At 39.7% G+C, this 17,601-nt stretch overlaps 1 protein-coding gene across 2 annotated transcripts in view; it reads left to right on the forward strand.

Annotated features, from left to right (window-relative positions):
* LOC111849644 (neural-cadherin-like) overlaps positions 1 to 11,821 on the forward strand; it is a 125,879-nt gene extending 114,058 nt beyond the window's left edge. For both annotated transcript variants that reach the window (XM_072698664.1, XM_072698665.1), the window contains exons 32-33: positions 4,562 to 4,716; positions 7,214 to 11,821. In XM_072698664.1, coding sequence (XP_072554765.1) covers positions 4,562 to 4,716; positions 7,214 to 7,687 — 629 coding nt within the window. In that variant the 3' untranslated portion in view covers positions 7,688 to 11,821. The remainder of the gene's footprint in view (positions 1 to 4,561; positions 4,717 to 7,213) is intronic.
* Positions 11,822 to 17,601: the final 5,780 nt, after the last annotated feature.

Consider the following 17,601-nt stretch of genomic DNA (forward strand, 5'->3'; position numbering starts at 1 on the left):
CATTTGAGAGCTGGAACAGTTTCTTGGTAAAAAACTGTGGGAGGAGAAAAAAGGAATTAAATTCAATGGGAGAAAAATAGAGGGATGAAAAAGAAAGGATTAAGGAGGGTTAAATGGATGAAAGTTGGTTGAATACTTTTAAGCTGCACATTTGATGTCTTTAGCAAGAACGACTAAATGGGAGCAGTTCCCATACAAGTCTATGGGAAGGATTTGATGGAAGGAAGGATGAAAAAGAGGGATGTGACTGGAATATCAAAAAGAAAAATTCAAGCACATTTTTCCTTAATAGGTGGAAAATTTGAGAGGTGGAACGGATTTTCTAGGTGAAAAACTGTAGGAGGAGATAGGTGCCGATATTTTGGGAAGAAGAAAAAAAATGTGAGAGAACATAATGAATTGGGTACGGAGCCCCTTAGGTGTCATGGTAGAAAAAATATTATTTAGTTCCCTCGAATTACTAAATCGTACCCTCGATTTACTAAATCGTACCCTCGAATCAGTAAAAAGTGCGCTCAATTTAGTAAATGGTACCCTTAAATTAGTAAATCGTACCCTCAAATTAATAAAAAGTGCGCTCGAATTAGTAAATGGTACCCTTAAATTAGTAAATCGTACCCTCGAATTAGTAAAAAGTGCACTCGATTTAGTAAATGGTACCCTTAAATTAGTAAATTGTACCCTCAAATTAGTAATTCGTGCCCACAAATTATGTATTACTACCCTATTGATCATTCATGGACACGGGGTCATGGAGCGTTTCGATTTAATGCGTTCCGGTGTCCGAAGAAATAACAAATATAACAATATGTCCTGGTTTTAACAGGTTGCCCATCTAACAAACTGTGATATTATACAGCAAGCATAATTCACTTGGCATAGAGTCAAACCACCAATTGTACAAAAGTAAAGCAACACCTTTATGCTTCAGACAGTGGTCAATCACAAAATGCAATGGCTTTGTAAAGCAAAACAATAATGCACTATTTACTGTGAGTCTGTGAGAGGTGAGTCAGTTCTGATCTGTTTTGTCCATGACGTGTCCATAGTTCCTATCGGTTAATTCTAGGGCAAGGATCAGACGCAAGATGTGCTGCCAAATTTAGATGAAACAGTACTTATGATTCTGCAAATGCTTAAAAATTAATCAATACAATCTGTGGCTGATTTATCTTTTTTCTCAAGAGGAAAAATTAAAGTTTAAATATAAAACGTTCTCCAGAATGCTTTATGATTTATGCTAATTGACTAATGTAATGAACCATTGTAATGTTTTTTCAAACCAAAGAAATGTTAAATATTTCTCAGTATGTCTTTTGGTTTCATTGCCTTTATCTTTTAGTGTTTTGGGTTTATTGCCAGTCTGTTTTAAATGTACTTACCACACAATAATATATAAATGCACATTGTATATGATCAGTTCAATGCTATAGAAATATACATTTTTTACATGGTAACAACCTTTTTTAACATTATACGTTACATTTACATTTATTAGCAGTTGTACAAGCATGCAGCTGTCAATGATAACCAGGGATAAGTGTTGAGCTTCCAATGAATGAGCAGTGACAAGTTAGCATTGGAGCAACAGTTATGCAATATGTTGCATACAGTATATATTTTTATCAGAGACAAGTGCAAAAATATTAGTGCATCCAGTGTGTCCTACTAAAGCCCAGGTAAGGGATCAGAGATGAAGACAGGTTACTGGTTGACTGCCTAGTTAAGGTGTTCCCAGATCAGATGGGTCTTGATGGTGGGGATACTGACAACTCGTTGTGGATGGGTAGCTTATTCCACAACTCAGGAACAATACACGAGAAAGAAACTCTTCACATCGTGGAGGGATCATCATGCGGCATTGACTTCCTGACCAATAAGGACGAGACTGCACGTAGGTCCTGATTAGTGACTTGATGGAGATGGATGCTGGTTGGACCTGAACTTGTTAGCAGTGCCTATATAAGGAACCAATGAAGAGAGACAAGAATGGGTATAACATAAGAACAAGAGAGAGATGCTGCTAAATTTTTAATCATCTGAAGAGGTTGGACAGTGCAAGCTGGTAGTACTGTCAGTATAGGAGGTGTTTGTCAGTAGGCTTGTTGTGAGATGAAAAGCAGCTGGAATAGGAGCTGAGCTGCATATTCTGACAAATAAGGTCTGATCTTCCTGTTCTACAGAACAAATCTACAGGAGCTATGTGGTCAGCAAGGGATAGCTGGTCATCTATTATTACCTCTAGGTTCCTCGTTCCTGGTAGAGATGTCATGGTGAATGGTAAGGCTGGCAGGAGAACGAGAAACTCAGTCTTAGAGAGATTCAGCTGGGGGGGATGGTCTCTTATCCAGGCTGTGATATCGGCAAGGAATGCAGAGCTCCGAGCAAAGACCGATGTCCTCACGACTGAAGGTCAGGCACAGCTGAATGGCAGTTTGATAGAACGTGGCCTTAGGTAGGTTACTTGTATATACAACATACAATATTCTGGACTGGATGGACTTCTATTGTTTATGCTATTTTTGTTGTTTAAATAAAGCTTATTTACTTATTTACTCATTGAGTATTATATTTCAACAATATCTTATTCTTACTCATAAAAGGCGCCAAGATTGACCATCAAATGCTCAAAACCATGTTTTCATTCTTAGGGCACCTAAATTCATTGAATTCTTCCTTCATGGGGTCTCCAGTCCTCGAGTTGTCTCTTCACAATTCCCATGCCACTTTGGGTATGTTCCTGAACAGCTGCTGGACTTCTGCAGCAGGGTCCTCCCTGAACCGTGTGAAATACCAGGTCAATTCATGTCCAGGGGTCAAGTGTGAGATCTGCTCCCCTTTAAAAGTCTCGGCAACACTTTATTTAAAGCTCTTGCCTTTGTCATAGGTCATCATATTGATGATTTATAATATTTAATAAGCTCCAATGAAGCTCTCATCTCTAATGCATTATAGATACCTTCATAATGCATTATAATGGCCCATGTAAGAATTAAGAATGCTTTGTACTGCATTATATCTACATATCTATAGTGCATTATAGATAAGAGCTTCATAAAGCATTCATAATGCATAATAAATGCATAATAAAGTTTTACCAGAATCTCCATACTAGGATGATAGTGCTTCATGGGAAACAGTATGTGCCTGTTGTCTCAGTTCTAGTGTTTTCCATCAGTCTGTTGCTGAATCAGGTTTTAATTGGGGCTTTTGTTTTGTTTCTTTTTTAATGGGGAGCAATCCTCTGGGATGTAGACCATAATACCAATGAAGATGGTGCCTGCAATCAATACCGATTGTGTGTCTTCTCATTAGTTTTTACAGTTCATACTTTTACATGTGATTATACTGTATCCCCTAGTATAGGATCATGTTTTTATGGTTTATTACAGTGTGTGTGTGAATATAGTGTTTTTTTGTCTAGGTTCCTATAGGTTTATTATTTGCCTGAGTCGGTTCAACTGGACAAAGGGCCATAAAAAAGATGATTTGCTAAACATTGATCCAGCATTTGAAATGTTTGTGTGAGGGCAGTACAGGGAATTTCTGAGGGCAGTACAGGAAATTTCTGAGGGCAGTAAAGAGTGCTGGGAGTAATATTTTCAGTGCAAACTTTTGCCATTCACCATGTCAGTGATTCATGATTGATACTAGGCAGTAAGAGAGACTGTATTCCATTTCAGCACACAGAGCACAGGGACTTTCCTTAGTTTTTTTGTTGTGCACTCAACCAGAGGCATCATTCCAGTACCAATAGCAAAGCGAAAGACTCCCAATGAACAAGTCACATTTTCTGCCACAATAAAGAGCCAAAGGGGTTGGGTGTTTGCATCAGTGCATTTCTGTAGAGCAAATGCAGCATAACTGATGCCTCCTGTAAATGTGCATTGAGGGTGTTTTTTTCTCCAGCTGAAGAGATAGAATTGGTGAAATGATATTGATTCGTCCGTTTCGGACAGAGCCTTCACTTTGCCTGCCTTTGATTATTTGTATAGTATTTGAGAAAATGATTTTAGGTTCAAACCGATTTGGTTTATGGATAGAAGGTGTGATAGTCGTATTTATATTATTTATTTATTGTAGACTCCCATCCCTAGATGAACAGAATCCTGGCAGTTAGTCAGTCGGATATCACCAGCCAAAAACTGTATTAATACAGTACAATGAACATCCAGCAGCCTTGTTCAGGCTACATACTGTATAACATCATGGCCATTGACGACACAAATCATGAACAATGGTTTGTGACCTTAAAACACTAGGAAACCACAACAGCGTCACTGACTCACAAAAAAACAAAAAAAAAAGATTATTAAGTTTTTGCATTAAAACTATCTGAATTGATTTTTTTTATCCATCTTCAGTTGGCTGAACTCATCAAATATATTAAGAAAACGTGATGAGATTACGAAGTGTCGATGCACCCAATCTATTGAAGAAGTGTATTTCACAGCTGGCCAGGCAGTTCTTGTTGTTAATGCTGGACTGTAGGAGCTTGCTTCTCAAAAAAGTCTATTGGAGATGTGTATGAAATAAGACTTTTGTGTTGGTTGGACCACAGTGCTTTTGCTTGGGGTTTTCCTGTGGACACGCTGGAGGATCTACAAAGGAATGAAGGATGGTGTGTACCAGGTGTCTGCTCACCATGATGGCTGGGAGGACATCCGTGAAAATGTGCTCAACTACGATGAAGAGGGTGGAGGGGAGGAGGATCAGGTGAGAACATGAAGCGAGAGTAAGGTGATACACAATACAGTGACAGATCAAGATCAGATCAAGATACTTTATTTGTCACATACAAGTTATACAAGTTATACAAGTATAACATGTAGTAAAATGAACCCTGAACAACCCTTAGAAAATACAATTAAGAATCAGTCGGCAAGTTAAAAATCTTACAATAAACTAAAAGTAAAAAAAAAATAAGAATAAAATATATGCATAATATAGAGAAATATAGCTGTTCTAATATAGAAAATAATCTTAAGATTTAAAGTATACATGTGCATATGATTTAAAGTGCAGCGTGCCTTGTTGCAGTGACATACGTATAAATATATGCAAAGGTGGTTGGATATGTAATTTACAGATTGTTAAAATAGCAGGTTGGTGACAGGTAGGAGGAGTTTACATGAGCTGTGTGTATTAAGGGTGTAGTGGTGGCATGTCCTGATTAAGGAGTCTAACGGCGTGAGGAGAGATGCTCCTCCTCAGTCTCTGTTTTTACCGTAATGCTCCTAAAGCATCCTGGTCGCTCTGCTCCGGCATCTCCTGGTATAAATGTCCTGCAGAGATGGTAGAGAAGATCTGGTACAGCGCTCTGCTGCCCAACACAAAATATGGCCAGAGTTAACTGTGCAAGTCTACACAACAGAGTATTCTTTATGGTGTATTCTATTACTGAAAGACTGATTTGTTTTCTATCTCTGCAGTAAAATTAGTCATTACACGTTTTGTTGGCTACATCTTACTGCAGTATCTCCAAGGAGCTGAATCATAACTTGCTAATTACCGATTAACACTTATAATCATGAGAATTCCAAAAAGACTGATTATGATTACATAAAAGTTGCTAATTGGGCATTATTCTCTTTTTTTTTCTTTTTAATACATTTTGTGAAGGGATTGTACTAAAAAGGTACACTGATTACAAAAGAAAGTTTATTATTTATATTATTTATATACTTCTGAACTTCTCCCAGTTGTCACTCCATCTGCTCATGCTACCCAGTAATAAGTGTCCATGAAACGTAAACTTCTAAATCTCTTCACCACCTCAATGACTTTGCTCATATTCATTGAAGGTTGAAATTCGTTCCGGTTTTAAAGAGATACCAGTCATATTAAAATTAATCCAATAAAATCTGATAATAAATCACCAGCCAATGTCCTGTGTATCCTAAGGGAAATGCATTATTTGCTTCAGAATCAAAATTTGAATCCTCCCTAGTCATCAAAACTCTTGTAATTTAAATTACCAAAATTTCACCTAACAGAATCAATCATAAAACAGCATTTACCATCCTTTGAAATTAAACCATATATGCTTAATTTCAGCTTTCACCCAAACCCTAACCCAACCCTACGGTTTTTTTTTTTTTTGCACCTACTCGCACTAGTTCAAGTTCTTGTGCCTTTGCTAGGGTTAGAGATTAGGGATGCCATTGGGGTTAGGGTGCACTAAGCTGGGCACACCCAGAAGGGTATACCCTGTAGAGTGTGCTCTGTAGTGTACACTATGTAGTGTACCCTTTGTAGGGCACACCCGGAAGGGCATACCCTGTAGAGTGTGCTCTGTAGTGTACACTATGTAGTGTACCCTTTGTAGGGCACACCCGGAAGGGTATACCCTGTAGAGTGTGCTCTGTAGTGTACACTATGTAGTGTACCCTTTGTAGGGCACACCCGGAAGGGCATACCTTGTAGAGTGTGCTCTGTAGTGTACACTATGTAGTGTACCCTTTGTAGGGCACACCCGGAAGGGTATACCCTGTAGAGTGTGCTCTGTAGTGTACACTATGTAGTGTACCCTTTGTAGGGCACACCCGGAAGGGCATACCCTGTAGAGTGTGCTCTGTAGTGTACACTATGTAGTGTACCCTTTGTAGGGCACACACTGATTTTTTTAGATTTAGAGTTAGACTTACAGTATAAGCATTGAACAAATGCTATTGTTGTCCCTAACCCTAACTTGACTCTGATATTAAACCCAAGTTTAATTCCCAGCATTATCCATAATATCAATTGTAATCCTAAACCTAGATCTAAGCTGTAATGCGAACACTCATTCATAACCCTGACCCTAATGTTAACCCTGTTGCCTAGCCTAAACGCAACCCTAGCTCTAATATAGATTCCAAACCCAAAGACAACCCTACACCTAAAACTAGATGCATCCCTAATCCTAGTTTCCATAATTCAAGGCTGGGGTACATCTTGATTGGATGGCAGGTCATCACATTCCCACTCTTACACACTCACACAGTCATATATTATTGACAGTTTAGAGACACCAATTAGCACATGTCTTTGTACCTCAGGTAGAAAGTGGTGTACTCTCTGGAAACCCACATAGCATAGAGAGAGCATGCAAGCCTCACACTCTGAGCATAGGTGATCGAAAGTAATATATTTGAATCTTAAAGGTAGAGAATACAGAAATGACTGTTTCTCTCTCTCTCTCTCTCTCTCTCTCTCTCTCTCTCTCTATCAGAATGCCTATGACATGGTAGAACTACAGAAATCTCTGCAGCCTAGCCCCGCCCAGTCTGTCCAGTACAGCCAATCACGAGTGGCTCATTTCCACCCCGCTACAGAACAGGACACAACCCTCACTGTAGGCTGTGCCACTACATTACGCCTGGATGTCCCACCCATCCGGACTCAGCAGCAGGTCCAAAGCCGACCTTTGCTCCTAGCCCGCAAACACCTCTCTTTCTCCAGCCAGGACTTAGCACGGTACCTGTGTGATGTCATCAGGGACGCAGAGCAGCATCTGGACATGGCGCCCTTTGACTCACTGAGGGTCTTCTCCACCGAGGGTGGGGGCTCCCCTGCTGGCTCCCTCAGCTCATTCAGCTCAGCCGGCCTTGAGGAAGACAGGGGCCAACAAAGTCTGACAGACTGGGGGCCCCGTTTCGAGAAACTCAGAGCACTGTACGAAAGGTCCGAGTCCAGTGACCTTTAAAGTCGCGCTCTATCTTCTGCAGCAAGACACAAAAAACATGGACGCTGACGAGGTTACAGGAAGGAGGAAGATGTTGCAAGAAAGTAAAGGACATAAAAGGAAAATATGCTATACCTGAAGGAAAAGGAAGGACTCCTTTGAAATGGAAAGAAGGCCGTATTTATACTGAGTTCAGATGGTGAACAATGAACGTGGAATTTAAGAAGCTGAGTACAGGGTTCTGTTGTGACAGACGGATCAGCATGTTTTGGCTGGGATATGTTTTATTTAGAAATCCAGAGAGGGTTTGACCCCTGAACTCTGGCCTGTGACTTGCAGCTGCTCACCGATGTAACGACTTGTGCGTTTTTCCTGAGGGTGACGGGCAGCTCTCGTTTTGTTTTTTCAAAGATGACCATTTCCTTTTTAAAATGATTTCTTAAATATTGGACATCCACTGTGGAGTTTGTAAAACATGCTGAAGAGGAGGTGAATCTTGGAGAACAATTGTGCAGTACAGCATAATTTTGAAGTAAATGTGTCAGCGGATCATAAGGATCAGTGAATTAATTATTATTTTTCTTTAATACTGGGACATCACTGGTAACCAGGCGAATGGACTACAGTGTATGGACATATACATGAAGATGGTTCAGATTTAATAAAAAGGCACAGGGGTCATTCCTTAAAAATGTGGAATCCATGGACTTATTTTTTATATTAACTGTGAATGGGTCTGCTGGATTTTGATATATAGTTTTTACTTTTGTTTTTAAAACTATCACAAAAAATCACTATTTTCAAAGGAAACCGATATTCCTGTTTCGAACACCATTGCATAGTCTGTGTATAATGTGCTTGTGAGGGTATTTATATATCAGACATTTGCACAGTAAGGCATTGTTGCAAAAAATTGTTTATTGCCCAGAGACATTGAACTGAACTGCATTTCTTGTAAGGCTCAATGAACTATCATTGTTTGGTGAATAGCAAAGTGCTGAGAAGAGTTGTATTTCATATGTAGGATAGTATTTTGATCATTTTTATATATTGCAGAAATGTTGGGCTGTGTTGATGAAAGCTGTGCTGAAAGGAAGCCGGCCTCTTTAATCCTAATGAGAACTGATAGCTGGTAGTCATGCTCTTTTCAAAGAAGGCCAGTCATTTCTGCTGGTCTCAAGTCACAGAGTCACAGATGCCTTTCAAAAGCTAGCAGCGCAAGTTTAAAATGCGAATTACCAGAATCCGCCTGTAAAAGTGTAACTGAGTGGATCCATTTTTATTCTTTTGTTCTGGACTTGAGAGCCGGCAGGAGGGGGAGTCTGGTTCACGGCCTATAACACATATATGTATACTGAGCATCAAAAGAAACTTATGAAACCTTTTGCAGAGAATTGCTTCCGATTGTTTGTAACAGTGTATTGATTGACAACAAGGACAACAAGAAGCGGTGAAGTGATCACTGCTGCCCTCATTATCTGGTGTAATCTCTCTGTGCCGCTATGATGACAGTGCATCTTGATCTCTCGCTCAGTATAAGATTACAGTGACAGCCTGTGGTATACTGGCCCACTCTTCCTGTAATGCCAACATCTTTCTGTTATTGGGACATGGTAACCAGGAGGCTATGTGTTGACTTAGAACATCCCATAGGTGTTTGATATGACTCAGGTCTGGTGAGTATGGTTCCCAAGGCATTGAGCATTCTGTTGTTGCTAATCTTGAGCTGCACAAGGACGAGCGTTGAAATACAGTGACATCCTGGTCTTGTTGCAGGAAGGGAAAAACACATCTCTATTGCTGGAAGGTGTAGGGCTGTACCTGACTCAGAATTTTGTCAATCGAATCAGAGTCAGCTGTTGAATGTTACACTTATGTAACATTTTTCAAGACACCCAGGGTATAGCAGGATGACGCGACAGCAGCCATTCTGCACCAGTATGCTCACCACACAGTAACTAGCGTGCTGAAGGGGCAGGAGAGAATTCACCAGTTAGATACAGATGATTAAGAGCCTCTGTGGGAAATTTTAACCGAGTGTCCCAGCCCTACTCTTCTGAAAGATGCCCAGGAATCTTTTATGACCTCAGAGAGGGCCACACCAACGCCTCTCCCAGCAGTAACCCAGCTTTCTTAGTTGGTCTCCTATCTAAGTACTGGCCGGGCCCAAACCTGCTTAGCTTCATATGGAGTACCTGGTCTGAACTGCAGGTGGTTTGACTGCTCAATACAAATATTCGACTATTAGTTTTTTTTCCCGTGTAGTATATCTGGTACAAAATCCATTGGCATGAGTTTCAGTGATGATTTAGAACATACTCTGCAATTCTCAGTGCAACTCCAGCGGTACACCACGCTTTGTTCTTTCTTTGTTTACATTATGGATTTGTCAGAATAATGAGACAGGCAGCACACATGGATTGCTGTTTAAATAAAGCTGTTATAGCTGAGTTTGTTTGAATAGCATTGCCTGTGCTCTCCTCAAGCACGCAGAGATTGGTCATGAAGTAGCACAGGGCAACGCACAACCACCAGTTAATTAATTTGAAATTATAATCGTTATTTTGACATATTAAATTACTGCCATTTTCAGTCTCTGTTTCGTTTTATTCATGCCAGGTGCAGCACAGTATGTACATTGTAGCAGTCAAACATACACCTTAATTTAATTATAACCACAATGATATCCTGATATCCAATGATTCTTTAGCTGTCATAACCTGCCAGGCTGGTGTTGAATTCACAGAGGGTGAATAACAGGCTGATGATATATTGTTATCGATTTTTGTTCATAGTGATCCATACTAACGCTTGAACATTACACCCAAAATTAAGGAATAATTAATTTAGGCTATTTGGTTTTTAGCAATGCATTTCAGCAGTATGCCATCTTTAGCGTGGTAAGACGGTAAGGGTGGCTTAGTAAGTCTGTCACCTGACATATTTCCAATAAATCCATGAGTGTATGCGCTTGAGTGTGCATTTTTTGGTTATTATTTAAGTCTTTATTTAAACTGCGCCCAAAGATTCAGCTGCCACCCTATAGGTGGACTAGTAATCACAGTCTTGCCTATTGCAGAGATTCAAAGAGGCTATAGGCCCAATTCACAGAGGCTATAGGCCTAACTCAGAGAGAATATAGGCCTAATTCACAGAGGCTATAGGCCTAATTCACAGAGGCTATAGGCCTAACTTAGAGAAGCTATAGGCCTAACTCGGAGAGGCTATAGGCCTAACTCGGAGAGGCTATAGGCCTAACTCAGAGAGGCTATAAGCCTAATTCAGGGAGGCTATAGACCTAATTCACAGAGGCTATAGGCCTAACTTAGAGAAGCTATGGGCCTAACTCAGAGAGGCTATGGGCCTAACTCAGAGAGGCTATAAGGCTAATTCAGGGAGGCTATAGGCCTAATTCAGAGAGGCTATAGGCCTAACTCAGAGAGGCTGTAGGCCTAATGCAAAGCCAGTTGCATGCAATGTTTCTCTAAGTTATTTATAAGTTAATAAGAATGCTGCTTTGTCACTGATCCAACCCGCCTGCACCAGAATTATTTTCGGGTAAGATGACCCAAACCTGCCCTATCCACGCATCAGGATCCACGGGTTACAGGTAGACCTGTGCATCACTACTGCCCAGATAAGTGCTAATGCTGATTTTTTTTTTTGTGAGCAACCTGCTAGCCTATAAAAATATCTTTATGATTCCCTGTATTTATAATTCCTCATTGATATGTTATATCTTAATGCTGATTGCCAGACTATACTCACCTTAATTGCATATTAATCTCCACAAATTCAATCAACCATGATCAGGTGATTGGCTCTTAGGTATTTACCTAAAATTATTATAGGAGAATGTGTCACATCACAGAAACTGGAAACTACCCCATTGAAAAACTTAAGTTTCGTTTGATGCTCAATAAGTATACACACAGGTATCCGGCAACTTTCGTCTGCATTTGGGACCAAGTCCAGGACCATCGGACGCAAGTCACTTTGGCCGTATCTTGATAGTTATAGGGGAGATGCAAGACATCAAGTGCAGTACTGTAATATGCACACACTACTCTCCAGCAAATAATAATGTAAATAATTCAAATGTAAATAATGATGTAAATCACAAAACTTTATAATAAAAAGTCGTACACCTGCAAACGTCCTACTGCCTCCACTGTCAGGCGTCTCTTGATCACTGTATGTTATTTACAATGACCCTCAGATGTAAATGTGATCAGACGCCACTCAATATGATGTAAGTCAATGGATACCTATATTATATACAGTATTACGTTGCTTTTGATTTATTCACTGGATTTCTTGTCATGTACTTGCCGTGTGCAATCAATGGTTTTCACTCTGTTTCACATAACGGCATAACATCACACTGTATTCCCTCATTTGTAGATACTCCAGCACACATTTTAAAACAATTGTAAAAACAATTATGAAAAGGCCAATGAAAGTCAGTAACAATGACAGACGTTAAACACATGGTTTTTACATAATTAAATATTTCACCTGTTGGTTAATATTTTTGTGTTCTTTGGATTGTGGTGTTGATAAACATTGATAAAACACTGGGTAAAAGAGCAATTTATACAGATAGCTATAACTGATAGGGTATAACAATTATTTTATATATTAAATATAGTATACATATCTAAAGTTGCTTTTCAACACCTTTTTCAGCATGTAATGGGTTAAGAGAAAGAAATGTCTTTGCCTGTCTCCATATCCACAGTTAATATCCATGTCTTTCTATCTGTGTGGATATGGCCATAGTAAATGCTGTGATGTGAAAACCAATCAGAATTGAAGAACTCATCAACATTTCTGATTTGCAGCAATGATAAGTCTTAAAATCTGATGATCTACCATGTTTGAAGCTTTGCCGTCACTGGCAAACATTCCTGGAGATTTCATGTTCTCCTTCTGACCCTGTCTTTTATCTCCTTACACTGTGGTTTACACTATTTTGAGTCTCTACGTCAGTTATCTGTAGTGTGTGCATTAATGTTCCCTGTGAGTTTCTAGCATCCCATCTAGATCATATACAGTGCTTCCTTTGGTTATCTGGTATTAGATCTGCAGTTAGGGAAGATGCCAGATTCCTTTCAGATTGAATTTTCCACGCAATCTACACAGGTTTGTGTAAGGACTGACAACTGTGACAAGTAATGTGGCTGAGCAAAGGGACTCTGAAGGCAATAAACCGTGATAAGCGGCAGAAGAAGGAACTCTAATGTCAGGTTTAAAGCTTAGCTGGCTAGACATATTTAACTTTGCCTGAGATATGTACTCTATCAAGCCAGGGTAAACAAGGCTGCGCTGCGGTATGAGGCTTCACAGCTCACTGCCTCCAGTCTCTTCTGTGCCTCCTTCAGTTTATTTTCCAGAAAAATATCAGGAATTAAGCGAAAGCGTCAGAGATTGCAAATGAATTTGTGATTATATAATTTTTCGGTCCACAGGTTCAGACATACTTTCTCCCAAAGCGGACTAAAGACAGAATGGCATCGCAGTGATGATGTCGCTACCTTATGTCTAACTAGTTTGATTACTATTGCTAAATTGCCAAAATGTGCATTGTTGTATATCCTGATTGGATATTTCCATATCTCCATAGATATTTCCATATCTCAGTGGTCACACTGAATTTCTATTGCTTTGTCAGACTTAAATTTTCTGTTGGATGCATTGTACCCTCCTCCTTGCGGGCAAAAGCTGATACAGGCAAGCAACAGAATAAATGGTGAGTCCACTAAGAACACGAGGAAAGAAAAGCTCTCTCATTCCTCAGAGACTTCTGCTTTAATTTCATGCAGGGCTATCTTCTTGGTCGGGGTACTTGGCCTCACAGTGGTGGGAATGCTAGGAAAAATGTAACACAGATTACATTTCAAAACACCCCCCCCCCCCCCCCCGGCAAAAAAAAATATATATATTTCCAGAATGTACTTCCTTTTTCATTGTATTTTTAATCATTTGTTTGAGTCAGACAATGTTACTATATGCTGAATGGATGCTTATTAAAAAAAAACAAACATGTATTTGTGTTTGTTGAATCACACAAATTTAGCAAAGTTATTGAAATTCAAATCTAGGAGACAGAGAAGGAGGGGTTCACATAGGCTGGGTAAGAATAAGATGCTGAATTAAGGTATAGTTAACCACAGTTTTTTGTCTTTACAAGTAAACATATACATGCATACTGCCACATTACACAATGAATATCTACACTGGTCTACTATACTAATATTGTTCTAGAAAATGCAGATACAACTATATATATATATATATATATATATATATATATATATATATATATATATATATATGCATCAAACGGCGCAGTACATCTATACATTACATTTCTACAAAGTAGCCCATGCCTTTGCAGAGAGCTGCAGTCTGTCTTTGAAGATACGTAGAGATACATCATGCCACTAATAAGCCTTGCTGTGCTTTTCAAACATATGGCGTGTCTCACTTGAGTAATAAGTGATGAACTGAACCAAAAATTTGCCATTTTTTACATAAAAATTTTACTTGAAGAGCATGGTTATTGACGTCTTCCGCAATCCACTTCAGAAGGAATATTATCAACATCTTTTTGCTGAAGAGCTTCTCGGTGAAGAGTTTTGAAGGGTTCTGAAGCCGCCATCTCAGTTGATCTTGGAAACGAGGGGAGAAGATGGGACCAGGCAGGGTGTAGATTTGGGTATGGACAGTATGGACAGTAGGGACGCGTCCCTACCGATATTGTGGGAGTAGCGTGTGTGTTTGGGGAGGAGGCAGGTCAGGGCTGTTTGATCCCCACCAGTGTTGAAACCAAACTGGCACACTATTATCTGAAATGAACAAACACACACACAGACACTACAGTCAACATTCTTGGCATTTTGTGAGTTTGTTATACTCCTGATGACTTTAACCTTCTTAATTATTGCTGTGATTGTGGTATATAGTATATCTAGATTGTTTTGTACCTGCTAGATATTTCATAAAGTTCTATAAGAATTTTACATTATTACAGTATTTGCATTAAATTTTTTCTTTGTTCTACTTGTTATACAAAAATTCTGACCCATTACAATTGAAGATAGAATTCAAGTTGTGTATAAAAGATACCTTTTTATATTTTTTCTTTTATATATGACATTGTGTATATATATATATATATGTTCATTAGTTGTGCATTTGTTGCTCAATATGCTGTCAATAAAAGCATCATTCGTCCGAAAAGTTCCATCCAAAAATTTTGTGCATTGTTCACTAGTGTGTTTCACACACTATGCAGAGTAAACAAAGGAGGGGGAAGACGTATAGTCACCCCCCCCCCCCCCCCCCCCCCCAGATTCACACATTTGACATTTGCAGTTTCATTATTTGCGAGTTGGCTGTGAGAAATTAAATGGGAGTATTTTTGGAGCTTGCTGATCGCAGAAACTCACAGACTATGCATAAGTGAAAAACAATACTGCAAATGTTAATTTTAAAGACTATATCTTTAAAATTAAATTAAACTGTGGAATCTACACAAACTGGCTTGGGTTTGCCATGCAAGGGGGGGGGGGGGGTCTCTACCCATTTTAGAGGGTCCAGGGGGTTGTATTGACTGGTTTTGATTATCGGGGGCGTTACTACCCACCCATGCCCCCCCCCCGCCCATTATTTTCACCCATAACGTTACACATCTTTGTCAAGCATCCAGCCTCGCTCTCCATAGCTATCTGACCCTGCAATCCGGCATTTCTCGCAGTAACTTAAACATTTTTTCTGCACCATTAAATTTGCACTTCTAATGATGCGCTCAAGTGTTATTTGTGACTTTCCACATTGGCAGGGATCTGCCCCCCCTATCCCTCGTGCATGTGGAGGGGTCACTGTATTGGAAACGCCATCTGTAAAGGAAAACCATCAATGTCAACCAACCTAGGTGGTCGTTCGTCACAATTAGAAAAGGTAAATGACGGACGAAGGCATACGGTTCTCCTGCTGTTAACTTTCCTCCCACAGCAAGGAATGTACTGCAGGTGCCAACAAATGGCTGGTTCACTTATTTCCCCACCCAAACACAAAGCCAATGCATCACCTAGTGTGTCACAGTCTAAATACAGGATGTTACTCTCAACAGTAAAAACAGCTTTAACCATTTACTGACCACTATACTGGCACTTTGTACAACATCTGTCAAATTTAGGTTGTTTGCTAATGTTTACTAATGGACCCAAAATGACTAATGATAAACAGCCTGTGACTTCAATGTTAAAGGCATTTACAATTCATTGTCTTTATCTGTCCATTTAAATATAGTTTAAATATAGTAACTTGAACCATATTTTTCAGTGTCACAAAAATTCTTTGCATTTAACAAATTTATACAGTTATCTTAGGTGTTCACTGCCACCCTATAGTGTTTATCAACTGAGAATTTATTTATAGGAACAATATGATGAATTGTTTTTTTTTTGTGTACAAGGCAAATATTTTGATTGGCATTAATGATTGTAAGTAAAATGGGCAAATGACTATTTTTAAATGGAAAAATTGACTTTTGGACGTGTGGAGATGACCGTCACAGACCTCTGGCAAAGTAGCTCAAATGACCACAGATTCAGATGAAAAGCATGGTCTTTTGGAAAAACAAAGTTCAACCTTTATCATTTACAGATAGTTTTTTTTGAGGGGGGGTTCATCCCTAGGATCAGCATGTTCCACCAGCCCCCCTGTTTAGCACCATATCACAACACCCCCAGTTGCCCTCTAGCAGAGGTGACATCGCTGCAGTTTTGGCAGGGCTAGTGCTGGAGAACAGGAGTGGCTGCTGGAAGTCATGTGACAGTAGAGCGAAGGGCGGAGTCTCAGGCGTCGGCGTTCCTGACGGCGTCGGCGTTCCTGTCGGCCGCGGCCCCTGCTCTCCCTGCCCTCCCTGCCCTTCAGCCGGCTCCACACCTGACACGCCACCGTCCTAAAGAATTCCCTGGTGAAGAGTTAAGTGTTGAAGGGCCCATCTCTCTTGATCTCTTCACAGAGACGGGGGAGAGAAGACAGGGTCAGGTCTGGCACGTTGCTTCTCACCCCATCTATCATCTGAAATGAACACATGCATTTTACACTATAGTCAACATTCTTGGCGACAAACTGTGATAATGCCACCATGTTTCTTACAGGATGCTTTGATTCCAAAGCGGAATAAACAGGACGCGATTTGTCAGACATTCACCATTCAAAATGTGCCCATTTACCGAAAGAACTCAGATTAAATACTTTATTTAATACTTCCAAGGCCTTGAAAGTGAAATTCTGGATCACAGTCTTCTCCAGTTTTTTAAGCACCTGCAATATATGTGACTAAATCGTAACTGTGACCAAAGTACTTATACAAGTACTTATAAAAATGTTGTGAGGATCCACAAATAGCAGTCACAGATTAAGGCACGAATGAAGGCTTTGTATTCCAATGAAAATAAAGCCACCACTTCTATTGAGTTTGCCCCTTTTGATTAGTGTGAGCCAGAGATTCGATTTCGCCGTAACCCATGAAAGCTCTCCCAGCGAATGCTACGTATCCTGCCCAGTTTACTGCAGAATGAAGACAAATCACTGGGATGCTGGTTTTTATATCACACTCGTCCAAATATCATTTATAAACTGAAATCCTCCACCAGCAAATCTGCATAAAAAACAGTCTATTTATTTCCTACCTGAATGTTAGAAATTACTTAAAGCAATTCCTGTTACAAGAAAATGCAGGTAAAAATATTTCATATTATGCATATACAAAGGGTCAGGGTCTCAGTGGCGAAGAGCTCATCTCTTCCACGAAAAATCAAGAAAACAAGCAAGGAATGTTTGGTATGTTAAAAGCCCAAATAAAAAGGAACACTTTATTTTTCCTGTGACCTTGTCTAGTATAAGCAGTTGGAAGATGG

Source organism: Paramormyrops kingsleyae, chromosome 13 (genome assembly GCF_048594095.1).
Source record: "Paramormyrops kingsleyae isolate MSU_618 chromosome 13, PKINGS_0.4, whole genome shotgun sequence".
NCBI lineage: Eukaryota > Metazoa > Chordata > Actinopteri > Osteoglossiformes > Mormyridae > Paramormyrops > Paramormyrops kingsleyae.